At 40.4% G+C, this 19,561-nt stretch overlaps 1 protein-coding gene across 1 annotated transcript in view; it reads left to right on the forward strand.

The window, feature by feature from the left end:
• The window catches only part of ATP2B2 (ATPase plasma membrane Ca2+ transporting 2), a 425,551-nt gene that overhangs the window by 291,520 nt on the left and 114,470 nt on the right, over positions 1-19,561 (forward strand). The window contains exon 5 of the mRNA XM_074152043.1: positions 10,456-10,653. Coding sequence (XP_074008144.1) covers positions 10,456-10,653 — 198 coding nt within the window. The remainder of the gene's footprint in view (positions 1-10,455; positions 10,654-19,561) is intronic.

Genomic DNA, 19,561 nt, shown 5'->3' on the forward strand with positions numbered 1-19,561 from the left:
GAGAACTTCAGTAGTGATTATTGCATTCAGATTAGGTTAGTTATGTTGAGGGCTAATCAAGGTGATTGACAATATATGCTTCATAGAAGAGAGAGTCTATTCTTTTAGGCTTTTTAGTGTGCTAAATTAGGAGGTGTCTGTGGGTGTTGTGTTCCTAATGGAGTTCTGCATGTGGGTATAAGAATAAAATAATGCTGTATCCCACAGTACATCTTGGGATTGCTTTGGTCACAGTTTATATTTTCTAATCATTCAAAAATAAAACAGGAGTCAAGAAAATGTTGTCACTTTTCACAGTATTAAAAAAGGCATCTCTGTCTTTATATAAAAAGGCTGAGAACTCTTTGGAGGAATAACATTACATCTGTTCCGATAGAGCCATCCCAAGTAAAACACTGCTACTGATGGTGGGTCCCCTGCTCTACTCTACTGCTCTTTTACACCTAGACAGTTTTTGTGGACTGAATTAACTAATTACCGGGAGACTGGAAAGTCTTGAGACTTTCTTTGCCATCTTTTCTCCATTTTTTAGAAAATGGGGCAAGAGGGAGCTTGCTTGACTTGCTAAATTGTAAGTGCCCAGGGACTCTAAAGTTTGACTATCTATCTGTGTTCAGTTATGAGATATTCACTGTAGTAGCATTCTGGTGCCTTTGGATGAAATTTTACAGCTGCTTTCACTTTTATTGTTCCTCCAACTCTGTATGATACTTAAGCCTACAGGAAAGGCAGATGATGATCTAAGGGATGGGTCCTGCTTGTTTATGAAGAGGCTGGAGCAAATGGGAAATGATGAGTGCAAGTGTTGCGCAGGTAACTGAGCACACAATGTGTGTGCTGTGTTAGAACTTTCAAAGGCCTAATGATTTTAATATTCCTGAGCAGTGGGATGTAATCCACTGGATGCTCAAAATGCATCTTATTATCTTACTGCCTCCTCACAAGTTGGGCTTTGGGGTTCTGAGTGACATCATTGTCACTTGCAGGAGTGATAGTGGCATTTAATGTGGCGTGCAGATGGCATAATGATTATAGCACTTTGTTTTCTTCAGTGTTCTCACTTTTTTTTTAGATACCTTGAATACTTTCCTGAATAGACAGCAGCATAAGATACACTATAGCGAATGCTCTGCCTCTTGCAGAGGCATAGCTTGAAGCCGGGACAGTTGCTGTGTAGCTGACATTACTCACAGAAAAGCAGATGACACTGACAAAGATAGCGATGAAATTAAGAAGAGTTGCCAAGTAGCAGCTCTTGGAGGTAACACCTCAGAAAAATGCAGCTCATTGCTATCTGGTTTATTTGTTGTCTTTTTCTTAAGTGAGGGCGGGAAGGAATCATGCTATGAGAGCAGACTTGCCAAAGTGGATTTCGGCATTTTCATTGTGACTCCCTATAAGTCATCTTGACTTCATTTTGGCTCTTCTGTAAGACATCATAAAAATGTGCCTTTTTCTTCAGAATGTAAGATTTCTCCTTCTGTTATTTATTTTAATGTAAAAGATAAAAACATCTATATGAGGAATTGGCTACCTTAACCTACAAATTCCTGGCCTCATCTAGAAAAAAAACCCCTCTTTTCCATGCTGCTGTTATTACAAAAGCATATGTGTTATGCTGTGTTACTTTTAACCTTTCCAATAGGCTTCATCAAATAAATATGAGCTATAGACCCTTGGAACTACTTATACTGAAGAAAGAAACTATGGTGATTGCAGTGACAAATAATAATAGTGAAAAATAAAGAGAGGATTCTAGGTAAGATACATCTTCAGGATATTGGGTAAGAGCCTTGTGCTGTACTGACTTAGAAGTCTGTCTAGAGCATCTTCGGCTTCATAATGTCCTCCTCGCTCAGGCCACACTTTCCCAGTTGCACGTGCTTTATTCCTTGGGCATTTGCTTTCTCTGATTACCGTGACTTATCCCATGGAACTGAACGGGAAATCATGAGAAGTCTTTAGCGAGTCTAGGCCACATCAGCCTGCAAGTACATTATAATGTGGAGAAGCCAGCTGAGGATCTCCACAGTATATATCCAGCTGTATTGAATTTCAGTCAGGTGGCCTCAGTTTCTGGGACATTTCATTGACATGTTTGTCCTTTGCACATAATGTTCTACTTGCAAAACTCCAAGTGCCGTGAAGTTGTACTGTGATAAGAAATGGGAATAATCGAAGTTGAAGGCTTTTTATCACCTATGAACAGTAGCCAGTCTAGCAGCTATTTTTGTAACTGTGGGTTTCTTTGTTGAGGTGTTACTCACCAGGAGTCCCCAGGCTCAGTGTCACCACTCACCCTCACTTGCTGTTGACAGTAAGTGTAGGCCTGTGCACGTACACAGGTGTACATGTTGCTCCATCCTTCTTTTCTCCCTCTTTTGCTAGGAGAGGATCCCATGTGTGATTCCTTGCTCTGCCACTTGCCCATGGCTAACTGTGGTCCTGCTGGTGGGTGGGTGGTGGTAACCTGTTGCCTGCATGTACCCCAGGGCTTAGAGGCAGGAGATCTTCCTGCAGGTGCTTATTTGAGCCATGAAATCAGGCCCTCCCCATGGACCATGACTGCTGGTGGTGTTTCCGTTGGGGGACTTGCATTTCCCCAGGCTGTGCTGAGTCCACGCAGACAGGCAGAAGCTGCCTCTGCAGCAGCCAGAGTGGTTTGTTTGTCAGCAGCGCTACGCAAACTGGTTTGGGAACAGAGAACCACAGATTGATTTCAGGGTCTTTTTCCCCCTCCCCATCCCCTGTGGTTGCCGTTAGCAATACATATAAAGTGGTGAATTTCTTTGTAGGGTCCAGTGATAGTGATGGTAAGTGGTTATGAAGGTGTGTTAATAAAGGAAGGCTTTCTACTTTATTATGTGCTCATTTATTCCTTGTTCATTTTCTTGGCTAAGACCTTGGATATCCTCCATTAAACTTAGATGGTTGCTCTTCTCTGCCACTACCCAATTCAGATGTTAATGCCTTTCCAGCCTGATCCTAGAGAATAACCAGCGAGTGTGTCTTAAGCTTGGGATGCTTGATGTGATTTAAATATTAAGGGCAAGAAATAGCTTTCACATTATCTGGAACAATCATATTATAACTCAGCAATGTAACAGCATGTTTTTTCTCCCACGCTCTCCCTCAGCTTCATTGAAATGGTCCGATCTTGCACATCTGTATTTCAATAGGAAATCGGAGCTTTGTGGGTAATACAAATGCTTTCTGCACAGGCTTATGTACTGTCTACTCTAAATCATGTTACCTTCTGTGGGAGTGAAATCCTAGCTTTGTTTAAATGACCAAAAAATGACATTTGAAGAAACTGTCTCAAGGCTTTGACTGCTTGGGAAAGAAACCACTACATTCCCCCGTTCCCTCTCTGTCTCTTCGAAAAAGCCCCAGTCCCAGTAAACTGCTGAGGATATGTGGTGCTGAACAAACCTGAAGTACCCAGCACCTGTGGGGTGTCCCACTGGCTTGGGGTTGGCTGGCTTAGCTGCGGTAAAGCCCTTCCATAACCTTTAGGTTAACTGGCTCCGAGTGCTAGGTGGACACCTGCACTGTTACTGCACTGCTGCTTATATGTAATATAACAAGGAGTTGTTAATGACTCCTTTATTATCTCGTTGGTAATGGGTGGGAGCTGGATGGTGGATATACATATTAGATTATTAGGATTTATTAGTGTTGCTGCCCTGAATCTGTAATGACTTTATTGTACTTGATACTACATCAAGAAGACAGAACAAAAGAAAAACATCTCTAGGAGCCTGAGGTACACAAGATGAGACATATGTAAATGGTGTAATGATTATTGAGGGGAGTAGGAGCTGAAGAAATGATTTCTGGTGGGATGATTATCTTCCCTCTTAACAGCCGTACTCCCACTGACAGCACTACATTTGTCAAAAAGAAATCCTAATTTCTCTTTCTTGATACTGGGCCCTCAGCTCTCATTGAATGCTTTGTTACCAGCCTTTGCAGAAAGCTTTTTGTTGTCTGTTTAGGCAAGAAAAATAGTAGTCATCTCTTATGATACATATCTTGCTTTTAATATTTGATGTCTCGTCTGTTCCGTGATATTTGCTCGTGGTTATGCACGTAAGTCCAGTCATGAGATTATTATGAAATTGTAGCGTGTCTTTCAGATAAGTGGCTTTTTTTTGGGCTACGTTACAGTTACTATTGGGAACCATTTCTGGTTCTCCTGTTATTAGTCATCTTATGTAAATTATTTGTTCCTGGGTTAATAGCTTCTTTTCAGAGCAATTTTACTTTAAAAAGAGATTAGAAAAAGAGAGAAGAAATAAAACCAAAATGGCTAGATGGGGAAATGAATGAAACATTTCGTGGAGCATTCAGTGCTTCTTGGCAGTAATAAATCCTGCATGGTATCTTGCAGCTGAGTGTAAATCAGGAGCCCCGGGAGATGGGAATTTACTCCCCTGAACTGCCACCAAACTGTCTGGGGCAAGGACTTCGGCCTTTCACTGCCTCATAAAATTGAGATAAAGTTGCTGGTGCATTTCTATAGCTAGAAAGAGCATGAGAGATAGAAACTCATTGTAGAAAAGCAAGTTGTTATGTATCTCTTCCTAACGTTTACATTAGACGCATCAGTCTATAAGAAAGAATGTTAAGCTCCTCAGTTACTTTAATTTTTAAAAAGTCATGGATTTATGACTTTAGAGTGATTTTCCTGATTGCAGCCTCTGGCAGGGAAGGTTTCCATCAGGGCTTTTGTAGTCTGCTTGCTGCTTTTCAGATGCTGAAGGGTGGTCCCTGTACTGCTGGGGGACAGCTGAAGCCGTGGCAGAACTCAAGAGGGCAGGACGTGGTGACTTGGCCAGTGGTTGCTGGTAGATGTGAAGAGGGAGGATGATTAATGAGGAAATGGAGGGGGAGTTAATTAATCTCCTGGTTCTGCTGCTTCTGCGCCCCTCAGTTCTGTCTCTTGGCTGTTCAGATCGAGCTGTAAAGCTATTAGACTTGACGAGGTTCTAAAGGCCTTCAAGGGTCTCCTGGCAGAGCTGCCCCAAGGGACTCATAGAAATGGTAGCACCAACAGCGTAAAGCTCACAGAACACGTGCTAGGTGATTTGCAATTCCAAAGGCTTTTAATTTTTCAACAAATTTCTTAAAATTTATGTAAACAAATGTAAGCAAGTGATATTAATGAAAACAGGTAATGAGATTCATTACACTTTGCCGACAGCTTTGTTGTTCTCAGATTAGAAGGAAATTATTATTTGTTGAGGTTCATTCACTAGTGAAATTCAAATTCATCTTGCTGAAACTAGTAAATGCTCTCATTAAATACTCTCCTACTGATGGACTGGATTCTCTCAACTGATTTTATTTTAGTATGACCTAAACAGAATTTCATTGTACCGCATCAAAATACGTTTCAAGCATGATAAAACTGGGAGGTCACAGAGGCATCCGTTGAATGTGATTGTTTTCAGTCTGTGTCTCACATCTTTCGTGTCTGTTTCAGTTGGGAAGAAATCAGCTTGTGGCAGTAAAACAGGGGAGTTTAATGCAACATGTATTTTTGTGGCATACCTGGGGCCAAAGCAGGTGTTTGTTTTACTTAGATACCCTTTAAACAAGTGTCATGAAGACTTCAGGACCTAAAGAAGACTGATGTTGAATTAGATCATAGTGTGCTTGATGACATCATTATACCTAAGGGACAAAATAGACCTTCCTTAGCATTTGATCAAAACCATAGCAGTAATCACAATTCACTGTACATGTCTCCTTGCCTTCCCCAATTTCTTAGGAAGGGACAGTTTCCTAAGGCAGATCTTGGAAACTAAATCTGTTAGTTATTAGCTATTCATTTGAATCGAAAATATGACTTTTTCAGCTCTTTTAGTCACTAGATAGATAGTACTTAGATTGAAGTGGAAGAAAAAAAGGCCCGCTGTCACTTCTAGCTTTCTCAAGAGAGAAAAGCAAAATAGTGCACAGAAATTTGCTTCCAAAGCCAGAGAGTAAAATCCCACTAAAATGTTGAATGAGATTGTGGGTTTGGATTTTCTACGTTACAACAGCAGTAACTGGGCTAATATATTTCTAATTCATATTATGAAGTTCTTGGAATCTACGCAAGACCTATAGAAGCTGGTGTACAGAAGAGAGTTAGTACGTAATGAGTGGTTTACTTGCACAATTAATGCAAATGTAAATTCTCTGTTCTTCATCTCATCATTCGAGCAGACGTGAAACATTCTCCTTTTATTACGGGTTTTTTTAATTGTTGCTTTAGTAGTGATGTTCTTTTGCTATTTTTGCAGCATCAAAATCATTCTCTGTTTGTCATGCTCCATTTGGTCGCAGTGGAGATGACTGTCAGAAATACAGTTTTCCAGGAAGCATTAATTGAGATGATGGTTTTATATTCAGCATGCATTAACTGACAGATGTAGATAAGGAACAGAGAAAATTCATTAAGTGACATTTCTCCAGTTTTTTAATCTTTTTCTCCCTCCGAAAAAGCAACGATTAAAACAGTTTCTGTATGAAGGCGTGTAAGATGAAATCAGAAGCACGTTTAATACACTGCACAGCATTGCAGAAAATGTTCTCTATGCAATTGCTTTTGTTCTTCCCCAGATTTCAAACAAATTTTGGGGAAAATTTATTGAAAATGGAAACTTTAAGAAATTATTCAAGTGCTGGAAGTATCAGTAATACATTTGCACAATATTTCCTAAATCTGTGTGTACTATTCGTATACAAAATTTAACAAAAATCTGCATAATAATTCTAAAATATTTGGGTCATGCAAAGAAGCATTGCACAGCTTCAACCCAGAAAAGCACTTAAAAAAATTAAAATATTCCTGCTTGTGTGGACATATGAACATAAGCCAATCTGTGGCTTATTTCATACAGAGTATAAGACGGAAGGCTGCCGCCTTTGCCAGCGACACACGAAGTCTGAAGTCATATTGAACTGGTATTTCCATTCCTTTTTTTTTTTAATCCTCACTGGTTCTTTTTCACTTCCTTAGATGTTTTATATCCTCATCTAGAAATGATATTTCAAATTGCTTTAATTTGCAATGCTCTTTCATTACTTGCACAGGACTCAATACTTAAGGGACAAGCAAGAAATGAAAAAAAAATATTCAGGAACAGTAACGAAGCCAGCATGTGTAATGTGGAAAAAAAAAGGTAAAAAAAAAAAATCTAGCAGCAGGAAAGCCATCTCCTGGTTAAAAGTACTGGTGAGGACAGATGTCCACTTCCAGATCTTGCTGTGCTAATTGACGTTTTTACCATCTGTACTGCCTGTCAGCGCGCAGGAGCTGGGAAGCAGCATCCCGCAGATCTGCCAGCGCGACAGAGAGCGCGAGTGACCTCTATTCCTCTCCACGCCACGCAGTCAGGCTCGCCCAAAACGCCTTTAGGACTGTTTAAAATAATGCTTCTGAATAAAGCAGATTATTTGGAAAAGATGAGAAGTGCCTGCCTTATACCTTTTCCTGGCATGAGAATGGAGGATTTATGGAAGCTTTTGCAAAATAAACATCTTGCGTTGCCTCAGATTCTTGATCGCATTTCCCTTAGCTGTATCTCTCTGAATACCTTCGGCTTCTCTGTATATTTTATTGTCCCTTTCTGACCTTATCTCTGTAGTGATGCTTAGGACTGTTATGATGCGATTTCATCAACTGGTCTGTAGATTTCTTCATTCTCTCCTTTCCTTTCTCTCTCTCTCTAAATATAGGAGCTTGGTTGCTGGCAAGTGGGAGGAAACAAAGAAAAAAAACAACAAAATATTGCTGAACAGGTTTTTTTAAGTGATGGCCAGATCTCAGGAGAGGGGCAACCTTTTGGTTTGCACTGAATATTTAATTCCATTTTCCAGTATTTCTAAATGTTTGACAAGAAAATAAAGTTCATAATTAAAGATGAACATGCTCTTTTTTTAGGTGACACGGACTTGGCGAGTAATTTCACCAAGACATAGACTTATAGAATAGTCACACACATGATTTACCCTTGTCTGTTTATGGGTCATAAGGAAGATGATATTTATTACAAAAAACAAAAGAGTACAATTAAATACAATTTACGTCTAAATTCCAGTGTAGGTTACTTAGACTGTAGTCTGGAAGATAATGGTGGCCATAGGTGCTTTAAACTCAGTCTAGTCCTCAAGCTTATGGTGTCTAAATAAACCATTTTTGTCTTAGAGAAAAAACAGCTACTTGAGTTCCGGTGTCTCTTTTTTGCTTTGTGTATTTATACGTGCATTATGATCAGTAATGTAGGACAGGATATGTATACTTTTTTATGGCCTTCTGACAGTAAATATATAGCGTCATTTCAAAGCTGTGAATTCATCACATCTAGGTAAATATAATTAGGATTCTTGCAAAGCACTGCAGCTATTTCCTGTACTATTTCAGCCATCCCTTTCATGCTGTTGAGTTCCCAGTCGTCTGCTTACCTGCTGGAGCTGGCCCACCACTGTGCACATATGTTCTGTATTGGAAAATAGGTATTTTTCAGACGTCTCTCCCTTTCCAATGTGCTTTTGAGCTCTGAAAGCTGATCAAACTGCATTTGTTTGGTCTGTGCTAAGGGCTTGTCCCCATGTCACATCCTGTCAGCGGTAAGTGACTCCCCTGAGTCCTAACTGCTGGGCTCTGCATTGGCCCACAAAAGGGCAACTGCCCAAATGGCTCAGAGCCTGCAATTCATGTTTCTTAGGAGAAAGCGTTCACCCCAGGTTGGAACCCGAGTGGGAGCTCATGGAGGAGCGGAGAGGTTTGACATGATATTGTTTGAATTGCAGAGAATAATGTAGACACCCTTCATAATAGCTGGAACCTGTCTGTTACAGTGTCACTAAGCTCTAGGTACGGAAAATTAAATGAAGTGAGGTAATAATAACTACAGCGTGCCTTTATCTGGGAGAAGGATAGGATTTCTTAGAAGCTGAAGGTGAAATTAAAGTTTCATGAGTTAACCAAGAGCCAGAAGCTCCACACCAGCTGTAATTATATACCTTACGTGAAAGGTGAGTCAACATCTTTGCCCGTACTGTGGCAGGATTGATGTGTGCAGAAAAGCATCGCTGTCATCTTGAGGAAATTACGCTCGGGCCTGGTGCTTTCACCCGAGAGGTGACTTGCTGGCACCCACACGCTGCTGGGAACCGTTGCAGGGAACCAGTCCTGAATGGATGAGACACAAAGCTGAGTACCATTAGCACATGAGGAACCTGATTTTTTTACTTGGCATCGTGAAGATGCTATACATGTGGCTTTCCATTCCTCAAGTACCCCAGAGGTGCTGATGGGCCTTGGGGGAGGCCAGGACTCGCCCTGAACTGCGTGAGGAGAGGAGTCCTTACAGCGAGGGGTCCATCGATTCTTCTTGCTCTCTTGCAGGCACCTCTGTGTTCCTCCGGGGTCAACTCTCAATTTAAGTATTTCCATTGTGTCATGTTAGGGTGAATAAACATGAATAATTTTTATGTTGCTCATCACATTCAAAACCCACAGTTTTGTAAATGTTCCAACCGATACAAAATATTACTTGGCAGATATGTGTAACCACTTATTTTATTGCAGTTCTTTACGCTGCTGAGAGCAGTATATGGGCACAGTTATTCTTCCCTAACACTTGCAAGTCTTTTTTTTCCCCCCAAGAGGTGCTAGATGTGCGTACATTAATAGAATTAAAAAATAGGAAAAAAAAAAAAGCACCTGAATTATTCAGTGCAACCAGCCATTCTTACACTGTGCCCTTAAATTGAAACGTTCTTAAGTTGAAGTATCATGCAAAAGACATGCTTTTTTTTCATCAATTTAAGGAACCATATATTTTCCTTTTTACTTTCTTTGCATATATAACCTGTCTTTTTGGCTGTATTTTTTCCACTTAATAAAAAACTGCCGCAGTTGATTCCAGCGATGTGTGGCAGTAGATACGCAGCAAGAGAGGCTGCTTTGAAGTAGAACAAGACATGCTTTATTGATTTATACTTTGAGGTCATCGACCTGAGGTCAGAGCAAAGATCTCTGTGCCTTTTCTACTGGTATTACCAAAAGCTGCCAACAGCTATTCCAACTTCATCCCAGATACAATTTATTTATACTTTATGATCTATTTTCAGAAGTCATTGCTTACGTGTATGTATGTATGTATCTATATACATAGGTCTTATTAAAGTAATCCTACTAATTCAAGGCCTGTTTTTATGATTAAAACTAGCAGGAATTAGTTCTAAATAGAGTCCATGAGGATTCTGTTCAGAATGCAAGGATAAATCATCGTACAAAAGCAAAATTTAAGTGGAAAATCTACCTATTTGTTCATATGCCATAGGTGGTATGGCTTGTAGTTCTTCTTGAAGAAATGACTTATAGGAATGCAGATATAAGTGGACATTTACTATTTCACTGTAATTTTAATTTATTTTCTTTTATTTTATTTACAGGGTTAGCTGGCACTGCTGCAGACCTAGAAAAAAGAAAGCTTATTTTTGGAAAAAATTTTATACCTCCAAAGAAGCCAAAAACATTCTTACAGCTAGTCTGGGAAGCGTTGCAGGATGTGACTCTTATAATCTTGGAAATTGCAGCCATCATATCTTTGGGGCTTTCGTTTTATCAGCCACCTGGAGAAGGGAATGAAGGTAAAAACTTTTTAGAAGTCATTTGTATAAATTTAAGTAAAACCAGTCCGGTATCTCAAATGGATTCCATCCTCAGCCTCCAGAAGGTCACTAACAGGAAATTTCCATGTGGTTTGTTCCTATTACCATTACATCTGGTACTGACATATTTTTTGTATGCTTGACATTTCTTTATGCAAATAGCTGAACCTCATGACATGTGCTAAACGAGTTAAAGAAAAATCATAATACTCATATAAAACTGGAGCATTTTTGTTTCTTTTTTCACCTTTGAGCTTGTGTAATGTGTTTGTTCATTCACCTTAGATTGCTGCTTTCCCGCATTATAGAGGAGAAATATGTAATTGCTTATATAACTGATGTATCCTATCTACATGAACGTGGACACGGTTCTGCCAGTTTATACCAGCTAAAGACTTGAACTTAGTGAAATTCACTCATTTTAGTATTTTTAGTGATAACTGAGGATAGTGAACCTGGCTCAAAAGGGGGCATTAGAGGGCAATTTATATATGTTACTTATGAACTATGTACTGCAGAATCCTTCTGTGATATCTGTAGAAAGTTTTAACATCCTGTCCCTCCCTCCTTCCCGCCCCCCCCCCCCCCCTTTGGAAAGTACTCTTCAATTCACATGCTTAAAATATTCGTTCCTCTACATAAATGCAAGATTTCCATTTCTGGCAACTGATCTAGATTCCACCCCCCCCCAGCTCTCTCATAGACTTATAAAGCTGGATAAAACATGCTGTGTGAAGTGACGTGAATAGCTTGGCAAATGTAGGAAGAATGTCTTCCTCTAAATATAGCCCTGAAATGCTTTTTACATTCGCTTCAGTTTCCTTTGGCTACTTTCCTTGAAGACCCTTCTTCCTTTTCCATTCACAAGCAGAATAAGCACGTAGCTATGCCTAGCTCTTGTAGCGTATTTTGATTCTCTAATCCTTTATATTTAATCAGGAATCTTTTGTTGCTTTCTCACTGAATTTTGAATATGGGACTATTCAGCAGGTGTCTGATTTAGGCATGAAAAGATACAGGAGTCATTTGCTTTTTAACAGGAGAAAATGTTATTTATTATTATTACCTCATATAACTCGACATAGTAGAATACCTTGGGGACGTTGTAAACCATGAACGATGCTTTACGAAATTAGCATTTAGTTCTGCAAGCCTTTTTCTTATGTATAAATGTGCAGAATACCCTCTTATTTTTTCATCTATTTGGTGGGAAAGGAATTTTGAAAATAAGATTGTTACAGGTTTTAGGAAGAGGGGAGACATGTCATCAGACAATGTTTTGGTTTTTTTTTAATTATTATTCTTATTCTTTTGATACTGGATTTTAAATCTCTCTTTTCCCATGGGAAGGTATGAGACATCTGAGATTCTGAGATAGTCTGAAAAGCTCAGCAGCACAGCCTGTGAAAAAGTGTTTGTGTTTTTCCACAGCACAGTATTTTATTTAGTGGTCGCTGTTTTCCCTATGTTTTTAGAATTGTTTTCCTGGAAGGTTTTGCCATGTTTTTACACAGGGACACTAAATCAACTTAGTGAATATCTTTTAATCCAGCTTGTTGAACACATTGTAAAGGTCCTTTACATCTTTTTGAAATCTTTCTTTGAGCAGTTGTATAAATATGGGAGATTCTCTTTCATTTTAAAATTAGTATATTACAAACGGCTGCCAAGGATACCTATAGTTTATTGGTAGATGTCCTTTTTAAAGAGTCATAAATATTGAAAAACGGACATAGTAAGGTTGATTTTGCCATTGGTGAAGCAGGATGTAGTCGTACTTGAAATTGGTTTGATGGTTTTGCATAACCTTCGGTAACCAATTATAAAATAAAATTATGTGGAGACTAATGCTGAGTAAATTTAAATTAACTTTATATGAAGAAGCAAAATATGCTGTTTTGTCTACACTTAAGCCAATTTATTGAACAGTTTAAACTATTTCTTGAATTGAGCATGAACCTGGGTTCAGAGCAAACACGGGCCTATCTGAAAAGATTGTAGTTCTTTGAGAGGGCAGCAACTCACATGCTTTCTGTCTTGGGAAGTGGCTGCTTACCTGTCTAAATCTCATATTCGCTATACATTGCTTTAGGTTGTCCATCTGTGCATTGCTGTTGTAACAGAGAATTTGGAAAAAGTATGATATAGTATGTAACACCCTTGCAGCATTATGCCTGATCTCGTTTCCTTGAGGCGCGAGGGTAATATTGCCTCTGGGATGCGATAGGCAATCCCTACCCAGGCACTGGCTAAGTGACAAATGCTCCTTTGGGAAGCATGAAAACCTGTATTTTCCTTTTCTGATTCTTGCCACAGTGAAAATTATTCAATGAAGTGTACATTTATTTGCAAGATTTATGGTTTTTTGTTGAAAATAATATATTTTCTTCTGAAAATACAGCCCAACTTTAGGAAGGGGAGCTGGCATTTCTTGCTAGTTCTCTACGCCCTAGACCTTCCATGGAAGCAGTGTGGAGGGGCTGTGTTGCCTGCTCACAGCTGCTGAGGTTTGGTCCATGGGCTGAGTGGTACGCTTCTGGAAAGAGTTTCTCTTTCTAGATGATCCATTCTTAACTTTTTTCTTTTTTCTTTTTTCTTTTTTTTTTTTTTTTTTACTGTATCTAAAAGTTGTCAGTATTTGATTTTGCTGGTTGAGGACATTGTGAAATATAAAGCTTGGGACAGTCAAGTTTGTCTACAGCTCAACTAAAGGTCTCCTTTGTGTAACAGGACACTACTTCTTGGTGTGTGGTTCTTTTGTAGTGTATAAGACAGCCTCCTCTTTTGCATTCTAATTTTTTCTTTTACTTTTCAAAATGAAATGCATTTTCATTTTGAAAATGAGTCAACAAGACTGTTCTCCTTCCCATACTGGTTTGCCCAGTCATCACTGCTCATTATTTGAACTCATTGACTTACTGTCCTCCACATGGACCTTTCACATAAACTCAATACTGTTGCAATGTGAAAGACTTAAAGAAAAAAAAAAAAGAAAAAACCTTTATGAGCAGACAGGTGTGAGACCCTGTGAGTAGTTGGGATGGCAAGGGGAGATGATGGAGAACAGCCAATTTCCACACAGGCTCATGGTGCGTGCAGTGACATTGTATGTTCCATATCACAGTGATGTTTGTCCTGTGAGTTGGCCTCACGTTGCACTGCGTATTTGTGCTGATTCTTTGGGCATGGCTGAAAGATCCTGTGATCATCTTACACTTTTTCAATGTCTTTGAGATCTGTGGCTTGGAAGGGATGGTGAACAGAGCATGAGCCTTTCTGTTGGAGACAGAGCTATGTGAAAGTGGATGTTGCCACCGAAATAACTTTGTCAATGGCGGAAACATTAGCATCAGGCAAATGCTTTTTTTCCCCCTTTGCTCAGAAAAACCTTGGTCTGTCTTCAGGAGCAACTTGAATGAGAAGTAGGTGAAGCTATAGAAGAGTATGTGTCTTGGGAGATATCAGAGAAAGGTTTGAACAGTCTGGAGTCTGCAATGAGAGCTGGGTATCTTTTTTTTTTTTTCACGGAATCACAGAATTGTCAGAGTTGGAAGGGACCTCTAGAGATCATCTAGTCCAACTCCCCTGCTAAAGCAGGATTGCCCAGAGCACATCACTCAGGACTGCGTCCAGGCGGGTCTTGAAGATCTCCAGAGAAGGGGACTCCACACCCTCCCTGGGCAGCCTGTTCCAGGGCTCTGTCACCCTCTCCGGAAAGAAGTTCTTCCTCATATTTGAATGGAACCTCCTATATTCCAGCTTGTGCCCGTTTCCCCTCGTCCTGTCACTGGAAACCACTGAAAAGAGTCCAGCTCCATCATCTTTCAACCTACCCTTTAGGTACTTGTAAACATAGATAAGGTCTCCCCTCAGCCTTCTCTTCTCCAGGCTAAAGAGCCCCAACTCTTTGAGCCTTTCCTTGTAAGGGAGGTGCTCTAATCCCTTAATCATTTTAGTTGCCCTACGTTGGACTCTCTCCAGTAGTTCCCTGTCTCTCTTGAACTGGGGAGCCCAGAACTGGACACAGTATTCCAGTTGTGGCCTCACCAGTGCAGAGTAGAGGGGGAGAATGACCTCCTTTTCTATTATTGTCAAATATACAGAGAGACCTAAATAAGAGATGAGAGTGGTGTAGTGTAAGTTCATTAACAGCCACCAAAAGAGGGGTGGAAGAGCGTCTGAAAAAGCCAGTGAAAGGCAAGGCTGTGATTTGATTTAGCCTCTTCAGTCTTTACTGGGAGTGGAGCCTTGTGGGTGTTACCCAGCCATGAGGAGGGGTTGTGCTGTGCTGCCACAAATGGCACCGTAAACCCAAATGTGCGAGACGGCCGGGCTCTGCCGGGCTTCTGGCGAGGCCTCTGCCCTCAGCCACGTACCTGGCAGCAATGGGGAGGGAAAAAAGATTGAGTTTCTCTCATGCTGGACATTTTAGCATTCACTGTTTTTAAAGAAAATACTAAGTTTACATGAAAGCTCAAATAAGAAAGGGATAATGGAAGTAAAATCTTACAGAATGCTTAAAACTGGCCAGTTGTTTTCTTTCAGCATTTTCGATTGACACAGTACTGTCTTGCAATATTTCGTTTGCTTATTGCTCAGGAATAACTTGAAAGGTTGTGGCCATCTAAAAGTGATAGCCTTTCTTTGTACCAATAAGGGTTAATAATATGAAAATAAGAGACTTTAAGATACAGTGTCAGGGAAAAACCACCCTGTGTATTTTTTTAATCACGTGTCCATATACACTGCCTTTATATCTAATACATTTGTATCTGCCTTTCACATATCCTAAACTTTTATCTACTAAGGACCTTATTAGCTAATATTTACCCCTAATAGTTACCCCTCTACTCTGCTCTCATGAGACCCCACCTGGAATACTGTGTCCAGCTTTGGAGTCCTCAACACAGGAAGGACATGGACCTGTTGGAACGGGTCCAGCGGAGGGCCACGAAGGTAATCAGAGGGATGAGGCACCTCCCCTATGAAGACAGGCTGAGAGAGCTGGGGTTGTTCAGCCTGGAGAAGAGAAGACTCCGGGGAGACCTCATAGCAGCCTTCCAATATCTGAAGGGAGCCTACAGGAGAGCCGGAGAGGGACTCTTTGTCAGGAAGTGTAATGACAGGACAAGGGGTAATGGTTTTAAATTGGAAGAGGGGAGATTTAGATTAGATATTAGGAAGAAATTCTTTCCTGTGAGGGTGGTGAAGCACTGGAACAGGTTTCCCAGGGAAGCTGTGGATGCCCCATCCCTGGAGGTGTTTTCAAGGCCAGGCTGGATGGGGCTTTGAGCAACCTGGTCTAGTGGGAGGTGTCCCTGACCAGGGCAGGGGGTTGGAACTCGATGATCTTTAAGGTCCCTTCCAACTCTAACCATTCTATGATTCTATAGTATAATGAGTTGAAGTTATCTTGATTTTTTAGAATTGATATAACTCTTTCTTTTTGGACACTTGAAACCTACTTTATTTTTTGAAGCTATATCAGAATTAGCATTTAAGTGGTTTCCACAGTTTAAGTGCAAAATATTTCTCCTGAGTCTTCTGAAGGAGGAATGCATGATAAAATCCACACATCCAAAAATATTAGAGTGCATTAATTGCTTCAGGAATGTTGTCTAAGTGTATAGTCTACTGTGTGTATATGTTGGAGCGCTTTGCTCGATTAAGCAGTTATGAGCTCAAAAGTTCATTTTCTATGTGTATTTCTCGATTGGCCATTATTTCCCATTTAAAGCTATGAGTGTTGATACATTGCCAAGTTTAAGTCCTTTGACTTTGCAATAATTGAATTTCTAAATGTCTGTAACAGAATTTTGTATTATCTTGAGAAAAGTAAGTTGATTATCATCTCCTGAGTTGCAGTTTACGCTATTGGAAACAGTTGACATTTCTGTGATTTTGAAGTATCAGTAGCGACATTTCTCAACCAATCTTAGCTGGAGGAATCACTAGTCTATTGGTGATAGAACATGAAGTGTTTGTTCTACTACGATTCTTCATTTAAGATATGAGTGAATCTTGGAAAACATGGTTTCATTTTCTGCTGCAATCACAACATCTGATCTACAGGAATTACCAGATAATAGCCTAGTTTTCTTTTATTGCATCTCCAGGAGCCACTTCAGTTCCTGTATTTTCATATTTCTTAGCAAGAGTGAAAGTTTCAAGAATTTTGTTCTCAGAAGCTATGCTAGAGTTGTTTTTATGATCTGCTTTGCATTTCCTTTTACCATCTGACAGGCCATTAGAAGCAATTGAGAACTTCTGCATAAATTCTTGTCAGCCCTGTGGCAATTACTGCTCTCATTACTGATCCACGCAGAATCATTTTTCCACTCTTTCAAAAAAAGAGCAAAACTGCTGCTGTGTTTTAGCTAATGTATCTTGAGAGAAAATTCCCGGTGCAGATGTAGTTTCTACTACAGTGATGGTCACCCAGGGGTGCGACTTCGGCAAGTTAAAAATACTTTGTTCCTCAGAACAAACTCCTTCTGTGTCCTGGGTCAGTAGATACAGGCTGTTCCCCAAGCAAACAGGATAGTGAGCCTACGATATGTAAAGAGGATTTGATGAATACGTGGGATCCTGGCTTCATTTTTTTTGTTATGGAGATTAGAGTTAGTCCAGGACTAAATTAGAAATATTTGTCTTTGTATATCAGTGCATGGTGAAATCATTTCTGTATATAGTTTGTAAAGAAATATCAAGTGTCCTGTTTTTGAGGACAGTATGTGAGTAGAAAGAGCTGCTTCATCAGTACCTGGGCTGTGGTCTCAAACCATTACGTTGCTTCATTGCTTGAGGAAATGAAACATCCTTTGGGAAAGAGAGTTTAGACTCAGTTAAAAGCCCACCAAGGGAGTGAGAAATGGCAGTGCTTCTCTCAGTCATTCCCAGATTTCAATCTCATTTTGGCTGTAAATCTGCAGGAATCTCCCACCTGTTTTTTGGTTGTGTTATTCTTCTTTTTTTTAAAACAAAAACCAAACCAAACCCCAAAATTTTTCCCCTTGAATCTCTGCTGAAACTGTCAGTTTTTCTCGCAGGAATGGCTTAATTGCGATTTGCAGTTCTTCAGTCCCTTTCTGAAGCCATCTTCATACAGTCTGCCCTGCAGTTCAGAGCAAATCAGCAACATCGCCCAGGTTCATAGACTCATAGATTGGTCCAGGCCGGAAGGGACCTCCAAGGGTCATCTAGTCCGACCTCCCTGCAGTCAGCAGAGGGACACCCCCAATTAGGTGAGGTTGCCCAGGGCCTCGTCAAGCTTCACCTTGAATATCTCAAGGGAAGGGGCCTCAACCACCTCCCTGGGCAACCTGTTCCAGTGTTCCACCACCCTCATAGTAAAGAACTTTTTTCTAATATCCAATCTAAATCTCCCCTTCTCCAACTTAAAACCATTGCCCCTCGTCCTGTCCCTGCAGGCCTTGGTAAACAGACCCTCCCCAATCTGCATCCCCCATCTGTACCCTTGTTGAACTGGTTAAAAAATTTCAGAGTCTTCTCCTAACACCTTCATTAGCAATTTCTGAGCCTTCTTTAGTTCTCTCCCTTGTTACTATCATCAGGTCTTGTATCTGTCACAGGTGGCTCTTATTACATGGTTGCAAAAACCACTTATGTCAACACCTGACAATCATTTACTGTTTACATGAATGAAACAAACCTTTTAACTTTTCTTCCTTGAATTCTGTTTCCTTCTGTGGATTACAAAGGGGGGAAAAAGTAGCCTGAGGTAAGATGTTTTAACATCCCCATGTTCAGTGGGAAGCCGCAGGCATGATGTCTATTTTCAAGTGTACAGTTCTTTGCAGCTTAAGGGGGGAAAAGGAAAAGTCTTTTTGGTTGAGGTAGCTTCCGATACAATCCCCAAGGCAAAACTCTACATTGACAACAAAGTTAAATGATCGGTTACATTGCTTAATGCTGCTCAGTGGAGGTTTGCCTGGGCTAGCCTTCCTCTTACTCACGCAACCAGTTAATGAACAGGAAAAAATACAGAAACAGAGCGTGGTCCCCTGAAATGTGGTCCTCCCGAGCCACTTGCATGAAGCTGCTGGTGGTGTTGATGTGCTGCTGCTCGGGGCTGGGGCTGTGGTGCCTGCTCACCTCTGGTGATTCAGTTTCCTTACAAGAGACTGTATTTCCTGTGGCTCACCACTCAGTTGTTTCCTTACCATTCTTATAATGTGCCACATTGCTTGGTCAATGGGAACCTAAGTTGGAGATTTGAATCAGAAAGGGTATCTGTACAGTTGGAGAGAAGATACAGCTGATAGCTCCCATGAGGGTGGTTGCTTATCTTGTTTCTGTGTTGAGCCTCCCTCTTGAGGTAGTACTCACTTGTAGTCATGGTACAACTGTTCTGGGTATGTTTGGCAAATCTTATGCTTCTTATATTTGAACCTGAAGAAGTAGGGATGCACGGATTGAATGGACAGCAGGTCACAGTCAGACATCGAAATGCAAGAGCCAACATGCTCATCAATGCTGGAATGCCCAGACAGCTGTAAAGGTCTTCACTACAGAAGCAAAGGCAGCCATGTGATGTTTAGATTAAAAACTCTGTAAAAATCAGTCTGAGCGGGAAAAAAGCACACCCCAGTCAATCGACTTACCCCCTCACCTTGTCCAGATCTGTTGCTTGGGATCTGAAATGCACTGTTCTCATCTTCTCTCAGCTTACTGCCTATGAAGGTACAACTCAAAGTATGTCTCTTGACATTTCATTGCATTGAGCAAGTCTGTAGAAATAAGTCACAATGGGAAAGATTTGACCAGCCGTTAGTGCAGGCATCTGTGGAAGGAAGTGAAAAAAAGTAAAAATTTTGTTCATATATTTATGTATATAAAAGAAAAAAAATATAAAAAGAACATACAG

The sequence above is a fragment of the Numenius arquata genome, chromosome 8 (assembly GCF_964106895.1).
Source record: "Numenius arquata chromosome 8, bNumArq3.hap1.1, whole genome shotgun sequence".
Lineage (NCBI taxonomy): Eukaryota > Metazoa > Chordata > Aves > Charadriiformes > Scolopacidae > Numenius > Numenius arquata.